Here is a 21,323-nt window from a genome sequence, read left to right as displayed (position 1 = left end):
CTAGTTATCAAAGAAATAGGATTCTGATGGAATACCAAACAGAAGAATACATATTGTGCCAGAATTAATATGGAATAAATATTCCAGTGAACCAAAAATGCCATAATAATTTTAGACACAATTTTCCACCAACTTAATTCGCAAATGTAGAGTTTACATAGGCCATGCCATATTCTTGTTATAAAATGAAATTTAAATTAAGGTCATCATAATTAGACATTATATATAACAGAGACAAGGGAATAAATCAGGTTTCCCATGATGGACTCCTGTGGTGGATTTCTTTAATGTTACATTTGAAGATGCTACAGCTTGGAAACTGAAGATGCTACAGCTTGGAAAAGACTTGAAGAAATGTAGAATAAAAATAACAGTATAACTTAGCACAAATGTAGAATAAGAATGATGCCATAAGTTACCGAGGGCTACCCTACAAGCAAACTGAAAGATTATTGCAACCTCTTGGAGATCTTTCTTTACCAACATACCATGTACCATGTTTTCCTTGAACCTGCAAAAATGCTATTTACTAATTCTAAAATCTTTGTAAATTGAGATAATAGGGTCAAGAAATCTCTCAAAGAATAAAAAACAACGGACAGTATCGTACTGCTTGTTAGAGCTCCAGAAGAGATTAAGAGCCGCAAATCATCAAGTACTATCAACTGCAGATCCTGTATTAGTCAGTGAATCTTGTTCTTTACTGAGGAATCCAAACACCTGCTTTAAGTTCCCTCTTGATGGGCGTGCATTTACAGCGAATTTGCAAATAAATACCAATCTTCTCTTCACATCCCACTTGGTAATGTTGGTGGACATGAATGATTTTCCTCCATCATAAGATCCTAGAGATTACAGGTAACAAACTGAAATGTCTAAATTCAAGAACAATTTTCCAATAAAAATAGCTTCCTTTAGAAAGAGTATATAAGAAGGGAGGCAATAAGTAATTTGGCCAAAATTAAGATTAAGAGCAAAAGGAAAGAAACTAAGCAAGGGAAAATTATCTTCTTTAAAACAGTAAAGTTTGGCACAACAACATTTGGGCATGCTAAACAGAAAACAGGTTGATAACTAACTGTTTTGTGAATTATATATAATGTCAAGTAGGAAATCTTATTACTAACAAATGAAGTCTAGCATTTATATATAAGCACTACATGCAAAATTGAACAAGAACACAGCTGCTAACCACCGATAACAGATGCTCACCGTCTTCATCAAATAAGGATATTAAGATAGCGAGGCACACACAGATACTGATATCTTCTCCTAAAACCAGAGTGGAAATGTGTTCAGTTTAACTAGTAGAAGTTGGGGCAGTATTTGCACTCACCATTATGACAACACACAATAAGTTTCCTGCCAATGCTCAAGTGTGTCTTTGCAAAGTCAATTGCAGATGAAAGATTCCTGATCAAGGAAAACCGATCTACCTTTGAAGTCTGCCAATAAACATTTGTAAATAGACACAGGTTGAAAAATGTTCCATACTAAAGGCATATGAACATAGAATATTAGACCCACCATTATTGGTAAATGCAGATAGGAATTAACTGATTGAAAGCACAATGGTTTTGAGCTGCTGTCACAGTTCAACACACAGTCAATGTCAGTAGATGCATCTGAGTCTGTAGAAAGCAAAAATGAAAGTGAATGTGTTAGAATAGAGCAAGTCAAATTAACAGCGAAAATAGATTTTAGACCTAGAGGAATTTCCCAAGCTAATATTAGAGTGTTCTAAATGGAGATTTACATTATGATACAGAACACATCATCTTTGAATTCATTTGCACACTAGCACAAGTAGTGACAGATTATTTGGTTTAACCAATTTAAAGGAACTATTGAAACAATGAAACAGTTATAGATTCTCAGAAATAAACATTGTAAACTAAAAGAACTATCCATCGAATCAAATCATAAACAGTAGGACATTGATAAGTGACAGGTGTGCAAGTTAAAAAATGACAATTAAACCACAAAGCAACTATCAGGTCTTTTCTTCAAAGAACAAAAGTTAAGGTGTCTGAATGAATCTTTGTAGTTTTTATATAGATGAATAGCCAAAGGTAAGAATCTTCAGAAGCTCTTGTTGCTGTGTCCATACACAAGGAGATTCATTAAAAAACAACTTGACAGTTGATAAGCTATGCTATGCCAAGCTAGAGACCCAGAACAATTTTAAGTGCACAAGCTAAGTAAACTAGATATCATCTTCACCTTCAGTCTTCACATAGATCATTGATTTCTTTCTTCAAACACATGTATGATGTCATTGACTTCTTTATTCGAACACATGTATGACCTTTAAGATTATCTTAAAGAATCATAATCAGGACTATCACACTTTGTGCATTTCTAAAGAGAATATAATAAGTATAGAATTTAGCATTGATCATACCATGTGGCGTTGCACAAACTGCAATGTTGGTCTGACCCAGCCAAAATAAAGACTGTTCATTGCAACATGATGTTGAACCCATAGATTTGATGGGAAATTTAGACTTCATGGATTGGCTAGCAACATAAGATTCTTCACTAGAAATAGTTAAATTGCTTGCTAAAACTTTCCCAGATCTCACAGGTACTTGAGGAGAATATTCACCCCTATGTGCATGATATACTCTTTCTTTTTCAACTATTTCAGCAACTAGTCGGTTGCAAAGATCTGGGCCAGCATCTATGAGTTCAAAAGAATGCTTCCAGAACATATCAGGAGACAGCCCTCTTGCCCAGCTTTCCTCATCGTCTCCTGCTCCTGGAATGTAGTGCCAACTAAATCCTGACGTGGTCCTTAACTGAGACATTCCTGATGCTGAAACAAGGATGAGAGGTATAAAATCCCAAGAATCATGCTCAGGAACTTCATTCAACCAAATGAGAGTCCTTTGAGAAATCCATAGTGGACGAAGTGGCTTTCCTAAGTTTGATGCAAGAGAACTAATATCAGCATGGCAATCTTCCAATAGTCTGGTCCAATCTTCAAGGTGTGTCTCAATAATTGCTTTCTCAGTATTTGGAACCCAAGTTGGAAGGTGCAAGGTGCAGTCCCACTCAGCCGGTCTGAATCCCCCATCCATACTCCCATTGCAGGAAATATTTGAGTCCTAAGGCAGAATGTATGAAACATTAGCCCTAGTATTAGAAAAGCAGATATTTGATATATTTTATCAATATCCAGAATGAAAAGACTAGAAAAAAATAGGCCAAGAATTATCATGAAACAGTGAATGGACAAATTGAATAAAACATCAAACAAGAAACACACACAAAAAAAAGGCGCACATTTGAGTCATTAAATCAACTTAAATTGACTCATTTGTCAATCTTCAGAAATAAAACTTGCAAACCATTTCTATGTTGTAGGCAATTGGAATATTAGAACACTTGATAAGATCCAAAAACAAAATGGTCAAATTTAGTAATCATGAACCTAATGCCAAGTTTATCGCAAAGATTATTAGTTGCACAACCCATATGTACTTATAAACAAAATTCATAAGGATAAATTCTAAAATATATGAAAACTCTACCCAAACAAGTGAGCTTTTCATATCATGCATTTTAATAGTCTTACACAGGAAGGAGATAGGTTGTGGCCATACCATATTGAATTGTGGTTCTACATATATATCATTTAGATGAAAATGAAGAACTAGTAAACTTGCGACCTACCAGCTCTATACCTTGCTGCATTGTATCAGACATTCTTTGCAGATGATTCTTGATTGCACGATTAAGCACGCATGCCCATATTGATATTGTCTTTGACATGCTATCTGGAAAGCGTTTTCCCTTCCTTGTTGAATCAACTATAATGCACCCTCCTTTCTGTCCTACCAAAATTTTAGAAGAAAAATGACAAAGAAAAGGTGAGACCAAAGTTCTCTTAATCAAACAAGCTAGCATTAATCAAAATCTTAACATGGTATGAACCAGAGAGTCCTAGGAGCCTTTCAATAATGTTGGTGAATAAGTATGATAGGACTAGGCCCTTTAATGAGTTTATACCAAATTGTCTTAAGGTTGTAAAAATTTTAAAAACTCACATATCTTAATTTAGGCTGTGGAATTTGAGTATAAGGGCACTATTACACTCAGGATGCTCCCAAGAGTGTAGTCATTTTGATTTAAAGCGATTTTGACGTTCCTAAGGCTATGAGCGAATTTTGACCAAAACTCGTTGATGACCCTACTCAAAATTTCAAAATCTTGACATGGTCTGAACCAAGGAAGTCCTAGGAATCCTTTGATGGTGTTGATGAGTAATTATGACAGGTTTAGACCCTTTAAGAAGCTTGTGTCAAATTGTCTTAAAGTTGTTAATATTTCAAAAACCCACATCTTTCAATTAGGCTATGGAATCTAGGTCTAAGAGGAATTTCAAAATTTTAACATGGTCTGAACTAAGAGAGTCCTAAGAACCATTTGATGATGTTGGTGAGTAAGTATGACAAGCCTAGGCCCTTTAACGAGTTTGTGCCAAATTGACTTAAGGTTATGAAGATTTTAAAAACTCACATCTCTCAGACTGTGCAATCCAAATTTGAGGACATGATTATACTCAGAAGGCTTCCAGGAGTGTAATGGTTTTAGTTTAAAGCGATTCTGATATTCCTAACACCATTTGCGATTTTTGATCAAAACTCGCTAATAGCCTTAGACACCTTAGAAACACTTCAAATCAAATTCATTGCATTCCTTACAACATCCTGAGTGTAACCATACCCTTAGACATAGATTTCATAGTCTAGATAGAGAGCTATAGGGTTTTGAAATTGTAATTTTGAGATACTTTGAGAGTTGTGTAATGATCTTATAGTAGTCAACTGATGAGTTATGGACAATGGACTGCTAATCACAAATCGAGCACACTAAGTTTAGGAATTGATTGATGAACTCGACTATTATATATTAGTCGATTGTTATTTGTCCATAAAGGAGGGATATAATTGAAAACGATTATGTAATTTATTAAATATAAAATTTGAATATGTATTTTGAATATTCCAGACAATTGCTTACGTCGTCCAATAAATTATTGTAATTCCAAGTCTTTTAAAGGTAGTCAACAAAAGTCTAAAAGTCATCTAGTGGTGGTCATTATTTAATATCTTTTTTTCACACATCTTGACTTACCTGGTGTCATTATTAATGATTGATTTGTGGAAGAGAAATATGGAACATATCTTGACTTAGGGTTGACTGAAGAGGTGTTTATTCAAGCAAGACTCATCATAGCATCTGATAGCACAAGTAGTGATTGATTATCTGGTTTTGCACAATAACCAATTTAAAGGAACAATTGAAACAATGATAGATTCTCAGAAATAAATATTGTAAACTAAAAGGACTATCCATCAATTCAAATCTTAAACAGTAGGACATTGATAAGTGACATGAGTATAACTCAAAAAAGCGCAATGAAACCACAAAGCAACTATCAGGTATTTTCTTCAAAGAACAAAAGTTAAGGTGTCTGAATGAATCTTTGTAGTTTGTTCTATAGATGAGACCAAAGTTCTCTTAATCAACAAAATATGATAATAAGAAGTCATTCACGTTTCAATAGTTTGGGTCATCCAATTGGAACTTGATCATACAAAATCAACTGCAAAATGTACATTGATTATAGGGTTTCTAATTTCCATCTCTCTCAGTATCTAAAGTTCAAATGAAAGAAGAAAAAATGTTTAGTACCAGAACTACAAAGAGAATCATATAGTCAGATAAATTTGTGTAGAGAAATATCCTCAAACCTCAAGTGATAGTTAATCTTTTTATTCATTGTCCTTCCTCTAGAAACTGCTAAAGAAACTGCAAAATTGAGCATACTAGAACCCAAATAGTTCCATCACATTATTCATTTACTTCTTGGCCGAGTAAGCTTGCATACTCAGACAAAATAACAAATAAAAATAAGCATTCATGAAAAATGAACTGAGGAGAATTGTTCATGCCCCTGCCAAAAGAAGCCAGATTTCGCCTTTCCGCCTTTTTTTTGGAACTTTAATTCTCAGAACAAGAAAAGGTAAATTGATCCAAATTGAAGGTGAATTTTAGTCTAAATTAGGTACATAATAGCCCTATTTTTAAAACAAAAAGGGACAAAAAATTGAAATGTAAAGACTTTGTGCAACGAGGTTCAACAGCATACCCGCCAGCTGCGCAAGGTGGAGATTGAGGCGCGATGTACTAAATGACAAGTTGTTGGTGTGGCCATCGGTGGACTTGAAGTAGCAGGTAGCCTCGAACCGAGGGGAGTACCATAGGCCGCAACGGAGATTGGCGACGAGCGGTAGGTCTCGCCACAACCCAGCGATCTCGGCTACGAAGGTGGCGTCTTCGTAGATGGAACGAAGCGCGTTGTAGAGAGAGTTCTCCAACCGCTTGATGCTCCTCGACGCTCTGTACACGCTCATCTTCTCCTCCGCCGCCATCTCCACCACGTCGCCGCCCAGATCAGAGTTCGGAACACGGAGGGTTTCGTCTAAGGCGAAAAGGATCATTCTGCAATTTAAAATATTTCAGGACGTAAATATAAAAAGGGGTAATCTGTTAAATGAAATATCTCTAATTTGCAGATCAGCACTACCAATATTTACTATTTACCTTGAAGAAAAGTCGTGATCAACTAGCTGTAATTTAAAATAATAATTTAGCTAATTTTTGGAACTAAATCTAATAAAATGCGTTCAAATGTTTCTAAACATTTGAAATTATATCTCTAGTTTATGTTATAATTAGATAATTATGGTAAATTATTGTCGCCTCAAAATATTATTTTGAAAATATAACAAATTTTAAATATATTATAATTTATCCTTTAGTAACTCATATATTTCCTCTTATTTATTTATTATTTTAAATAACAATCATTATTTTCTCAAATTTCTAGGACTATGTATTCCTTTATTTTTCTCTCTAAACTATTCTAATATATGATAAGAATTAGCTGAGAGGATCCTCTCAGGCTGCAAAAGGTTGGAAACCGTCAACCCAACGGCCCCCTCAACCCGACCCCATAAGTATGAGAGGGAGTAAATCACGGTGAATACGGGCCCAGCTATGACATGGCGGTCTCAGGTGTTTAGCACGGACAGATATTGATGTTATCGCATTTGCTGCCGCAGACCCTCGACCTCTTGACTCATGCTGCAAGAATCCATGTCATAACCAGTTGATCCCGCCCGTGGGGGCCTGAGAGGATCCTTTCAGGACAGGACAGACAGTTGATTAGTGGACGAAGTGTTATGCAAGTATATGGATCAATTGCTGGTTAGTAATAGATTTCATTTTTCCTTCCTGCACTGGTTACTACTCGGACTAATAATTTTTTATAATTTATCTTATTTTACATAATATTTATATAATATGAAGATGGACTATAAAAAACATTTGAGATAAATATTATCATCTTTTGTCACAAAAATTAGGCAAGAGTAGATTCATAACTTAACTTGTTCAATTCACTAATCTGGTACTAGACTAGGTTAGAATTTGATTCTCATCTAACTCACTAGGGTTATTTAACTAATTCTGCAAAAATTCGTGCAAAGTGCCCCTTGTTCTTTGTTAGGTAATGACCCCATTATTTAGATCCTCACTATCTTGGATGATAAGACATTAATTGTAAACTGCATGATTAAATAAAGAAGCAAATATCTAAAATCACAGATGATAAATCCGTTACATTAGCATCAATCAAAGCTTGATACTATAGTAATAATGATAATATTGACCGCTTTTGATTGGTGAGATATTTAACTAATTGAGGAAGATTAAATAAAACAATCTTGCTAAAGTACAAATGAATTCTATAAGGATTATCTTAGGTCCATATTATGGATTTAAATCCACAATTAGAGACAATGAATCCTATCTTTGCAAAATAATCAACACCTCTCGAGTCAACCCTAAGTCAAGACATTCTCCATATTCCTCTTCCCATCTTTAATGTCTCAATCTGTGGAAAAAGGACATTTCAACACTGAACACCTCTAGAAGATTTGACTCTTTTCGTTGACTGACTTTAGAAGGTTGACTTGTAGACTTGGAATAATTTAGTTGGCATTTCCCATTCATCCACAATCTCATTCAGTAGACCTCGTCTGGGATAAGATTTAATGGTTGGAGTTCTCATTCATCTCAATTCATACTTAGAGCATTCATAATGTTCTAACATTATAATATTCATTATCTCATCAAAAGGTATAGGGTTTACTGTTACATATTTATTATAACAACATCTTTCTTTCATCCACATCCCTTTTAACGTTAATACTCATTATTCATGACCCCACCATCCACTCACTCATCTTAAAACTATATCATATTAAATAAATATATTTTAAATATATTTTAAAATATTTAAATAATTATTATTTTTTAATAATAATCTTAGGTTTAAAAATATAATTTTATTATTTTTCAAAAAAAATATATTAAATTTTTAAATATATTTATTAAATAAAATAGATGTTTGTGAGAAAACGAAATTACAATGTTAGGAAAACGAAATGGACGCATAATACAACGAAATTACAATGTTAGAAAAACGAAATTACAACTGAAATTACATATAAAAATAATATATGAAATATTAATCACATTAATTGAAATGAGAAATACAATAATTAAAAATTACAATCACTCGAAAATATAATAATACTAGAAAATGAACCTTAAGTAAACAATTTAGATATTCCATCTCGACCTAATATCCTTGCATAGACATTCATGTATGATAAGCTGCTCCTTTGTCATCTGTGAGGTGTCTTTGTTCAATATTTCATACTCCTTCAACTTCAAGCGATAATTTTTAGCTTCAGATTTGGAAAATGCAGCTTTTGCCTTAATCTCCTCTATTTCGAGTTGTTTTTGTTTCAAATCGACTTCGGACTTCTTCACGCTTGTGTACTCAGTGAACTTTGTGATAATATTGTTGTAGTTTACTGTCAGATCCTCCATGGTCGATTTTACTTTGTCTTTTTCCTTTCTTTTTGCTGCCTTTTGCCCCATTGGACGAGTATCTTCATAATCGTGATCTATACTCACATCTTGGTTGGAGGAGGTGTTGCTTGCTCCCGACTCTGAGGTTCTTGTCTTCTTTGTGGCCACAAAGTGATCAGCGGACTGTGGAGTAAATATTGGACGGTCTTTGACAATTCTCCATACATGTTCGAGATTGAATGCAACACCATTATTTTCGGATAGATATTTTTCATACGCAAACCGCAATATATCTTCATCACTGTGACCACTTCGATATAAACTATAAATACTATTGTAATTTGCGTTGAATCGATATACCTTCTTTTGGATTGTATTGTGCTAATGTGACCGTATAACATTTGCACTTCTGGTGCTTGAACCTAGGGGAAGATTCTCATTGTAGTAGCTTGCAACCCGTCCCCAAAAAGCATCCGCCTTTTTATCATTGCCGATTATTGGATCATCACTGATAGTGACAAAACTTCTCGCTAAGACCTCGTCTTCAACCTTTGTCCAACTTGAACGCTTTCTTGTACCCTCAACATTTGAAACCACTTTTTCTAAATTGCCCACCTCAATTGGGGATTCACGGTCGGAATGTTGAGTCTCCGGGACAAAAGTTGGAGTTGCAGGTTCATTTGACATCGAAGGAGTGAAAAACATACCAGTTGTGTGCGGGGTACCATATCCATGAACAACCGACGGCATAAAATACGGATGACTCATGTTTTGCTAATATTCGGCTGGAAGCGGTTGATATGGACCTCGAGGGGCATAATTCAGATGATTCATAGAATTTCCAAAACTTTGAAAATTTTGAAGATTTTGTGGAGGAAACGACATATTGGGAAATGAATGTGGGTATTGATAATTTGGTGGAATTTGTGGATTTTGGGAAGATGAATATTCCTGCGAGTTGTTTGTAGAATTCAAGAAATTTGTAAAAAATGCCCTATTATTTTCATCCATTTTGGATAGAAAATAAGATGGTAGGAACTTGAAAAAAATAGATGGGGAGAGAATTTAGAGAGTAGAATTGAAAGAACAGTGAGTTGGAATGAAAATATGTATACATATTGATGATTATTTATAGATGAAATTTTGAACTAGCCGTTAAAAAATAACCGTTAAATAACTAGCCGTTATTTAATTTTTAATTTAAAATTTTACATTAAAAAAAATTTGAACGTTTTAAATAACTAGCTGTTATTTTAAAAAAGCTTTAAAATCTTTCAGGTTAATCTTTCACGTTATTTAAAAACTTTTAATTAACTATCTGTTATTTAAAAAAAAAAAAAGTTTTACACATGGGGTGGGCCCGCCCTGGCCCACCCCACGAACACTTGAACGCGTTCAAATGCTTGAACACGTTCAAGCTTTTTAACGTCACGTTGGCATCTGCAATACGGCGTTAATGCACAGTAGTATTATAACGCGGTTGTAGATGCTCTTACAAATGGTTATTTCGATTTCTTGATTTACTCGTGACGTGGGATAGTAGGATAATCAGGAGGAATCATTAAAATGACAGATTACATCTTTTTTTGTTAAAAATGATCGCATGAATTTTAAATAAAAAATAAAAAATTAATCAGATGCATCACTAAATAATTTATATTAAAAACATCACTTATTCTAATATATTATAATAACTACTAAATAACTACTTAACTTATAAATAACAGTCGGGCACACACATTACGTGTGATAGATCATACAATACAAGGGTGATATACTATTTCTTATAAAAAATTAATTTAATATAATACTTAATTTTAGTTAAAAAATTGAGGAAAGTATATTTTCTAACATCGTCAATCCAAGGTATTTATATAAACTTCTCTATTCACAGTATTGCTGTCACGCCCTAGAGGAGTCTCTGCCAGACGAAAATCCAACAGCATCTCCCCTGTACCGGTAACAATCTGAATCCTGAAATACATAACCTTCAGGGCCTCTCAATGCTCGCCCAGCACGGTCGGAACATATATGATAAAATAAGTAAACATTCCATGCAGTTTAATATAAAACCTACTCCACTGATAAAGATGTAAACACAACTCACAACGGAAAATCATCGCAACGGAAAAACATGGACAGCGTACCAAAAATTCGATATAAAAGGCACGAGTGCAAGAACTACACATCATAAGTTTGTAGATCACATAACAAGGAACCAAAGTCCGAAAATAGAAAATCATCTCGACATGGAGTGGGGACTAGCAACTGGAACCTCCTGACGACTTCAACCTGAAATAGGAATAAATCAACGGGATGAGTTCAAGAACTCAGCGGGTATCGATCATACATGTATAGTAAAATATAACTATCAATAATAATCATGCAGTACACTCTCCTGAATAATAATAGGTAATGCAAAATTGAACAACAGAAGAAACTGTACTCACCAGGATCTCCTATTCGAACATAAGGGTGTGAACCATATCAACAGGTGCAAGGTTGTCTGACCAAATACATAATGTCTCCTGTATGTATGTCAATCATATGCAACCACCAAAATGCAACAATCACAAGCAATAAATGCAATTCATACATATGTGCAAATGACATGGTCACCCCTGACGCCAGTCAGCCACCTCACACGCGATGGTGAGGTCGAGTGGGTAGGGCTGTGACAACTGTGCACTCTGTTATCACTACTCCTGAGTGACTGAGTGGGCAGGATGTTGTCGGAGTACACCTATCCTCCTACCTCAAACATAGTGGGGGAGCCTAATCTCTCATCTCCCTATGTCATAGTTAAGATGAGGGATCTATCTGCTACCACGCTGCAGTCACCACTACCCATGAGCGGACCAACGGAGCCCTGATAGAGCAAACTGCACACACCCTGTCTGATGTACCATTAACCCATGAGTGGTTGTGTGTGCAGACCATGTAACTGGCGATGTGCTCAACTATAAAGAAGCCGACGATCGCTCAGCATGCAATCATGCAAAATGATGTATGACACTAAAACATGTAACTCCTGAAAATATCAAACTGCATATAATATGTATCAAAAAGGAAAATCGACTCCATAACAATGATCTAGGTATTATAAATCTAGGTACATATGGCAGGTAATAAATCTAGGTACACATGCTAAGCATATCTAGTAGCTAGACCTGTACCCGGTAATGCATTGTATGCCACTACTTCTATGAACATAAGTACACATGGCAAGAATCAAGAGGTATAAGCATAAATGCATAACAGATAACAATATGAGCATACTACGGATATAAAGTAGTGACATACCAAGGCAGATATAAACATAACCATTACTACTAGCTATAACCTATTACTCATATCAGAATGACAATATCAAAAGAGATAAGTCAAAGGTACTCGCCTCAAAAGAAGATCGTATCAGATAGATCCCATGTTGAGACGCTCATCTTGAATCAAAGTCCTGTATCAGCATATACAATTTAGCTAGGTTATACATAAACCAATTAGCTAACCCTAATTGGATCTATCATACGCATTTACATCATGATCAATTACTAACCACTAGATCTAATAATTAACTAAATTCATTACTCCAACTAGGTTTAACTCAAGCCGTTTCCATTAACTACAAATCAACACTGTATTGATCAAAATCTCAATCCTCCGTACTCATCACAATCTAATGATGTTTGCTGATAGTTCATGATTGAAGGGATGACTTGTGACAATGTAACACCATAGAAATCTTCACGTTACCGAAGTCTACTGCTGCAATGTTGGCTATGGTATTTTTCTGCTTCCTGGAGTGCCAGTAAACCTTCCGATCAATGTAACGCCCCACCCTTCTTACCCAACCAAAGGTGGCGGTACGTTCTTATACTACTTACGTACATGCTTTAGTTATAACAGCGGAAGAATAAAAACTTTAAAGAATTTAATTTATTAAGCATATTATCACATATTCTGATTTGTTTAAAGGTGCATATGTTGATTCTATAACTAATCATATTAATTTGTCCGGATCGTTCTTTGCCGAGCCACCACCACACACATCACTATCTGCTCCTCCTGTTGCTCCTCTAGCTCCTCTAGCTTCTTTCTTTATCTGCGGTACAAGGAAAGTAAGCTGTGAGCACTCATGACTCAGTAAGTTCCTTTCCTACTCACTAAAACCAAAAATCATCGTATATTAATATCATGCATAATATCATAAGCATATGACATACAAGGGTATCATATTCATATCATAATATCACATGGCATTATATCTAATCATCAGATAATTCAAGCACATATGTAGGCAATGCATCATGAATTTGAAAACTTTATACTTATAAGTACTTGAAATTAATATCATCATCATTTGGGATCCCGGTTTGTACCACATACATAATACGTGCGCTTCATAGGTAGGTCCAAGGTAGCAAGTCTTGAACCCTATCATGCATACATACTAGGCCCGAGTCTTACTCCATCGACCTAGGGCATTCAGAGGCCCATTACTGACGAGGCTCAAGTCTTACTCCATCGACCCCGGGGCGTTTACGGAGCCCACCCATGGTACAAACCCATACAAAAATAACTTATCATGCATAACTATCATATCATGTCCTTAACAATCTTTCATGCATTTCTTTTCATTATGTATAGCATTTCCTATGCTATCACATATCATGGCATATTACATAACATAATTTCATTTCTTCATTTTGTATAGCATTTCCTTATGCTATCACATATCATGGCATATTACATAACATTATGTATAGCATTTCCTATGCTATCACATATCATGGCATATAACATAATTTCATTTTCTCCTCATTATGTTTAGCATTTCCTATGCTATCACATATCAAAGCATATTACATAACATTATGTATAGCATTTCCTATGCTATCACATATCATGGCATATAACATAATTTCATTTTCTCCTCATTATGTTTAGCATTTCCTATGCTATCACATATCATGGCATATTACATAACATTATGTATAGCATTTCCTATGCTATCACATATCATGGCATATAACATAATTTCATTTTCTCCTCATTATGTTTAGCATTTCCTATGCTATCACATATCATGTCATATTACATACCATTATTGATACCCTGTTCTACGTTATCACATATCATGGCATATAACATAATTTCATTTTCTCCTCATTATGTTTAGCATTTCCTATGCTATCACATATCATGGCATATTACATAACATTATGTATAGCATTTCCTATGCTATCACATATCATGGCATATAACATAATTTCATTTTTTCCTCATTATGTTTAGCATTTCCTATGCTATCACATATCATGGCATATTACATAACATTATGTATAGCATTTCCTATGCTATCACATATCATGGCATATAACATAATTTCATTTTCTCCTCATTATGTTTAGCATTTCCTATGCTATCACATATCATGACATATTACATAACATTATGTATAGCATTTCCTATGCTATCACATATCATGGCATATAACATAATTTCATTTTCTCCTCATTATGTTTAGCATTTCCTATACTATCACATATCATGACATATACATAACATAAATTTCATTCTTTTCTCATTATGTATAGCATTTCCTATGCTATCACATATCATGACATATACATAACATAAATTTCATTCTTTTCTCATTATGTATAGCATTTCCTATGCTATCACATATCATGACATATACATAACATAAATTTCATTCTTTTCTCATTATGTATAGCATTTCCTATGCTATCACATATCATGGTATAGAAAATCTATCATGTAGTGTAGACTTAGTTACACCTCACTAGATCTCGGAAGCTCTTCTTAACCGAATTTCCTCAAACTTGTTTCTAGGTTTTAAAATCCTCATAAAATCTGAAAAATATATATAAAGCCTTGTACCACAGGTGAGGGGAAGCTTACCTTCTTCGCTTAAGTTTCCTAGAGTTGAGAACTTGCTTGGACCTTTCTTCCTTGCTTGCTTTGCTCGGCACCAATGGAGGAGAGGAGTGGCTAGGTCTTTTGGTGGAGAGGAGGAGGAAGAAGAGGCTTCTCTTCCTCTTGTGTTGCTCGGCAACAACAAGAAAGAAAAGAGGGGGAGAGTGAGGAGGAAGAAGGTGTTCTTCCTCTTGTGTTGCTCGGCAACAAGAAGAAAAGAGAGGGGAGAGTGGGTCTCGGCACAAAGGGAGGAGAGGAGGATGAGTGGGTTGAGGATGAAGTTGAAGTCCCCCCTCCATGCCTATTTATACTAAGATGAGGGGAGGAAACTTGACTTGATTCATCCTCCCTATTCATTTCTCCCCTTAAATGACGAGAATATTCTAAAGAGATGCCTTTTGTGTTCTCTCTTTTCTTTCCCTTAATTTCTCTCTTTTCTCTCCTTTAATAAAATTTTCTATCTCTCCTCTTACAATATCCTCTTCTATCCCACTTGGTTAACACATGCATGCATCCACAAGAGAACCAAGGATCAAAACTTGGTTATGCATATTTTTACTTCTTTTTACTTCCTTTTCTTTTAAGTAAAAAGAATCCTTTCTTATTCTTAACTACTTAGTCCTTTCTCTCCTTATCAATAATTCTCCTATCCCCTTTGGTATCCTATACATGTTCCTTACAAGAGAACCAAGGTTCAATCTCTCTTCTAACATTTTATTTTCTTTTGTACATAATAATTCGTATATTACTATATTATGCATAAATATTTCATACATATATATATTATCTCATACTTCTTCCTTTTGTCCATATTAATTTCATACCTTTTAAATCATGCATAGATGATTTATATTCTCAACTTTATTTTTCTTTCATAAAGTTTTAATCATCTAAATCCATCTTAATATTTAACTTAGAATATTTACACCTTCTTTTCATTCGTACTCTCATTATCCTCACTTTCTTATCTAGGCTTTCTAGGGGTGTTACAATCTCCCCTACTTATTGAAAGTTCGTCCCCGAACTTAGAATGACAATTTCTGCTCCGATTCCTTAGATACTGGTGGAGCTTCCAGCATATCGGGTTCATCCGCGAACTCGAGGTATTCGCCAAAATATTCTACATCCTCGGGATCGTATTCGAACGGGATATAGTCTATTTCTATAAGATTTTAAAGATTCATTATTCCTCTTATGTTATAGCCTAAGGTTCTTGTATCTAGGCTACCATTCATGCATCATAGAATATCACCTACTTATCATCATGCACCATTCTCTAGGGTATAACTTAAGGTATCCTTCCTAGGCTGCCATTCATGCATCCTAGAGTATCATACTATTTTTAACACATACTTGTCATCATGCACCATTCTCTAGGGTATAGCTTAAGGTATCCTTCCTAGGCTATTATTCATGTATCCTAGAGTATCATACTAATTTTTGCATATAAATAAATTAATCAACTGTACTTACTTGGAGCGACAGGAAGAAGCTTGATGTGTGTGTAGTGAGCTGGCAAAACTTCGCTCTGATACCAACTGTAACACCCCACCCTTCTTACCCAACCAAAGGTGGCGCTACGTTCTTATACTACTTACGTACATGCTTTAGTTATAACAGCGGAAGAATAAAAACTTTAAAGAATTTAATTTATTAAGCATATTATCACATATTTTGATTTGTTCAAAGGTGCATATGTTGATTCTATAACTAATCATATTAATTTGTCCGGATCGTTTTTTGCCGAGCCACCACCACACACATCACTATCTGCTCCTCCTGTTGCTCCTCTAGCTCATCCAGCTTCTTTCTTTATCTGCGGTACAAGGAAAGTAAGCTGTGAGCACTCATGGCTCAGTAAGTTCCTTTCCTACTCACTAAAACCGAAAATCATCGTATATTAATATCATGCATAGTATCATAAGCATATGACATACAAGGGTATCATATTCATATCATAATATCACATGGCATTATATCTAATCATCAGATAATTCAAGCACATATGTAGGCAATGCATCATGAATTTGAAAACTTTATACTTATAAGTACTTGAAATTAATATCATCATCATTTGGGATCCCGGTTTGTACCACATACATAATACGCGCGCTTCATAGGTAGGTCCAAGGTAGCAAGTCTTGAACCCTATCATGCATACATACTAGGCCCGAGTCTTACTCCATCGACCTAGGGCATTCAGAGGTCCATTACTGACGAGGCCCGAGTCTTACTCCATCGACCCCGGGGCGTTTACGGAGCCCACCCATGGTACAAACCCATACAAAAATAACTTATCATGCATAACTATCATATCATGTCCTTAACAATCTTTCATGCATTTCTTTTCATTATGTATAGCATTTCCTATGCTATCACATATCATGGCATATTACATAACATAATTTCATTTCTTCATTTTGTATAGCATTTCCTTATGCTATCACATATCATGGCATATTACATAACATTATGTATAGCATTTCCTATGCTATCACATATCATGACATATAACATAATTTCATTTTCTCCTCATTATGTTTAGCATTTCCTATGCTATCACATATCAAAGCATATTACATAACATTATGTATAGCATTTCCTATGCTATCACATATCATGGCATATAACATAATTTCATTTTCTCCTCATTATGTTTAGCATTTCCTATGCTATCACATATCATGGCATATTACATAACATTATGTATAGCATTTCCTATGCTATCACATATCATGGCATATAACATAATTTCATTTTTTCCTCATTATGTTTAGCATTTCCTATGCTATCACATATCATGGCATATTACATAACATTATGTATAGCATTTCCTATGCTATCACATATCATGGCATATAACATAATTTCATTTTCTCCTCATTATGTTTAGCATTTCCTATGCTATCACATATCATGGCATATTACATAACATTATGTATAGCATTTCCTATGCTATCACATATCATGTCATATAACATAATTTCATTTTCTCCTCATTATGTTTAGCATTTCCTATGCTATCACATATCATGACATATACATAACATAAATTTCATTCTTTTCTCATTATGTATAGCATTTCCTATGCTATCACATATCATGACATATACATAACATAAATTTCATTCTTTTCTCATTATGTATAGCATTTCCTATGCTATCACATATCATGACATATACATAACATAAATTTCATTCTTTTCTCATTATGTATAGCATTTCCTATGCTATCACATATCATGGTATAGAAAATCTATCATGTAGTGTAGACTTAGTTACACCTCACTAGATCTCGAAAGCTCTTCTTAACCGAATTTCCTCAAACTTGTTTCTAGGTTTTAAAATCCTCATAAAATATGAAAAATATATATAAAGCCTTGTACCACAGGTGAGGGGAAGCTTACCTTCTTCGCTTAAGTTTCCTAGAGTTGAGAACTTGCTTGGACCTTTCTTCCTTGCTTGCTTTGCTCGGCACCAATGGAGGAGAGGAGTGGCTAGGTCTTTTGGTGGAGAGGAGGAGGAAGAAGAGGCTTCTCTTCCTCTTGTGTTGCTCGGCAACAACAAGAAAGAAAAGAGGGGGAGAGTGAGGAGGAAGAAGGTGTTCTTCCTCTTGTGTTGCTCGGCAACAAGAAGAAAAGAGAGGGGAGAGTGGGTCTCGGCACAAAGGGAGGAGAGGAGGATGAGTGGGTTGAGGATGAAGTTGAAGTCCCCCCTCCATGCCTATTTATACTAAGATGAGGGGAGGAAACTTGACTTGATTCATCCTCCCTATTCATTTCTCCCCTTAAATGACGAGAATATTCTAAAGAGATGCCTTTTGTGTTCTCTCTTTTCTTTCCCTTAATTTCTCTCTTTTCTCTCCTTTAATAAAATTTTCTATCTCTCCTCTTACAATATCCTCTTCTATCCCACTTGGTTAACACATGCATGCATCCACAAGAGAACCAAGGATCAAAACTTGGTTATGCATATTTTTACTTCTTTTTACTTCCTTTTCTTTTAAGTAAAAAGAATCCTTTCTTATTCTTAACTACTTAGTCCTTTCTCTCCTTATCAATAATTCTCCTATCCCCTTTGGTATCCTATACATGTTCCTTACAAGAGATCCAAGGTTCAATCTCTCTTCTAACATTTTATTTTCTTTTGTACATAATAATTCGTATATTACTATATTATGCATAAATATTTCATACATATATATATTATCTCATACTTCTTCCTTTTGTCCATATTAATTTCATACCTTTTAAATCATGCATAGATGATTTATATTCTCAACTTTATTTTTCTTTCATAAAGTTTTAATCATCTAAATCCATCTTAATATTTAACTTAGAATATTTACACCTTCTTTTCATTCGTACTCTCATTATCCTCACTTTCTTATCTAGGCTTTCTAGGGGTGTTACAATCAATGTGGTGAATTAGCAAGGAGCCTGAATCAGCATGTGAAGATGACTGCAAGCAATAAATCGAAACCTCCCAATACAAAGATGGAATTCAGATCACTACCAGTATGAGACCAACATGTCTTACCTTAATCTAGATCTGTAGATTCCTCTCTAACGGAAAGCTAAATGTTGTTGTGGTGATGAACCAGGCATAGGAGAATGGCAACGACATTAGGGCATGACTTGATGGTAATCGGAGAAGAAGGATGGTCAATCTGTCCTACTCTAAGGATCGACAGTAGATCCACGCCGACAAGGAAGAGGAAGAATCTCGTGGAGAGAAGGTGATGGACCTCCCTGATGGTAACCACCTCTACCCTGCTCAGATCAGCGAGCGAGAGGGAGAGTTTGCCCTAATTCCCTTCGTCGACTCCTCCCTCTCGGTGATGGCAACACTTGGTAGCAATTACTTCTGCGATGATCGAGTGGAGGAAGGTGCGGTGGTGGCAAATCGGGCTTTGCAGTGATGTAAGAGGAAGAAAAGCTCGCCACTGGCTGGCTAACACTCGACGCAGGGCGGCGATGACTAGTGATTGGCGACGGATCAAGGTCGCGAGAGGGGAAGGAGGGTCAGCGGCGAGTTGGAGGACGAGAGGAATTGAGAAGAGAAGGGATTCGACAATAATAAGAAGAGAAATTTAGGTTTAAGTATTTATAACCTAGGTTTTAATTAACCAACTATATGTTAATCTAGTTAATCAATTCCTAACTAAATGGGTATTCCAAACAGGCTTTCTCTTAGCCTAATAACTCTACCCCTTAAAATATATTATACAAGCTCCAATTAAATCTCAGAAAATTTCTAAAAATTTTGGTAAGGTTATTCGTCCATTAAACCTTATTGTTTTATTATGATATTTTACATTTCCCACACTAATAAATATTTGGTCCCCAAATTTATGTTATTTACGATCAGCAAGTTCTAGTAATAGGTAAACAGTATAAATGCTGAACAGAAATCTAACCCACATACCTCAAGTAAAAAGATGGGAGTATCAAGCTCAGATCGTATCCTCGAGCTCCCAGGTAGACTCTTCGTCAGAATGATACTGCCATCCAACTTTAACCAGCCAGACGGTCTTGTTCCTCAGCTGACGCTCTTTGTGGTCCAGAATCTGTACTGGAACCTCCTCGTAGGTAGCGTCAAGCTGAATGAGAACTGATATATATGACAGAATATGTGATGGGTCGGGTACATATCTCCTCAGCATGGACACATGAAATATATCGTGAATGCTTGCCAGAGACGGTGGTAGCGCTAGACGGTAAGATACTGCTCCAATCCTCTCTAAGATCTGGAAAGACCCAATGTATCGTGGAGTTAGCTTACCTCGGAGGTCAAATCTCTTCACCCCTTTTATGGGTGAGACTCTCAGAAATACATGGTCACCAGTAGAGAACTCCAGGGGTTTTTGTCTCCAATCAGCATAACTCTTCTGACAGTCCTGCGCCTCGGACATCCTCCGTCTGATAGTGCGGACCAACTCTGCCTCCTGCTGAGCTCTTTGAGGTCCTAGTAGTTGGGCCTCCCAAACCTCCTCTCAGAGGGTGGGTGTCAAATAAGGCCTATCATACAATGCTTCAAACGGTGTCATCTGGATAGCTGAATGATAGTTGTTGTTGTAGGAGAACTCTACCAATGGCAGGTAGTCCTCCCAGCTACCTCTGAAATCCATAATGCAAGACCTCAGCAAGTCCTCTAAAGTATGGATGGTCCTCTCTGACTGTCCATCTGTCTACGGATGGAATGTTTTACTGAAATGGAGCTGTGCCAGGCCCCCAAAGCCTGTTGCAGATTCTGCCAGAATCGGGACGTGAACTGTGGGTCTCTATTTGATATAATGCTCAAAGGAATACTATGCAATATGATGATCTCCCGACAATACAGCTTTGGCAATCGATCCAGATAATCGGTCTTCCGAATCACTATGAAGTGTGCAGATTTGGTTAATTGGTCAACAATTACCCAAATCG

At 35.7% G+C, this 21,323-nt stretch overlaps 2 protein-coding genes across 5 annotated transcripts; both read right to left on the bottom strand.

The window, feature by feature from the left end:
* Positions 1 to 243: 243 nt before the first annotated feature.
* On the bottom strand, positions 244 to 6,511 carry LOC121997771 (tRNA A64-2'-O-ribosylphosphate transferase-like). 4 transcript variants are annotated; one of them, XM_042552392.1, is made up of 8 exons: positions 6,161 to 6,511; positions 3,679 to 3,839; positions 2,405 to 3,110; positions 1,528 to 1,631; positions 1,337 to 1,445; positions 1,213 to 1,272; positions 611 to 845; positions 244 to 522 (listed from the first exon to the last, which is right to left on the bottom strand). In XM_042552392.1, the coding sequence occupies exons 1-7, from the start codon at positions 6,441 to 6,443 to the stop codon at positions 652 to 654; spliced, it is 1,617 nt and encodes a 538-aa protein (XP_042408326.1). In that variant the 5' UTR covers positions 6,444 to 6,511; the 3' UTR covers positions 244 to 522; positions 611 to 651. The 4 variants fall into 4 exon arrangements, with proteins under 4 accessions (XP_042408326.1, XP_042408325.1, XP_042408328.1 ...); XM_042552391.1 differs by having other exon boundaries at positions 244 to 511; XM_042552394.1 differs by having other exon boundaries at positions 244 to 511; positions 3,679 to 3,834; positions 6,161 to 6,368.
* Positions 6,512 to 8,700: 2,189 nt separating this feature from the next.
* LOC121995239 (glutathione S-transferase T3-like) lies at positions 8,701 to 9,705 on the bottom strand. The gene is made up of 2 exons (XM_042549027.1): positions 9,347 to 9,705; positions 8,701 to 9,256 (listed from the first exon to the last, which is right to left on the bottom strand). Exons 1-2 carry the CDS (start codon positions 9,703 to 9,705, stop codon positions 8,701 to 8,703), a joined length of 915 nt encoding a protein of 304 aa, XP_042404961.1.
* Positions 9,706 to 21,323: the final 11,618 nt, after the last annotated feature.

The sequence above is a fragment of the Zingiber officinale genome, chromosome 6A, assembly GCF_018446385.1.
Source record: "Zingiber officinale cultivar Zhangliang chromosome 6A, Zo_v1.1, whole genome shotgun sequence".
In the NCBI taxonomy this organism is placed as follows: domain Eukaryota; kingdom Viridiplantae; phylum Streptophyta; class Magnoliopsida; order Zingiberales; family Zingiberaceae; genus Zingiber; species Zingiber officinale.
Note: the sequence above shows the minus strand (reverse complement) of the source record. Positions and strands in the feature narration are given on the sequence as shown.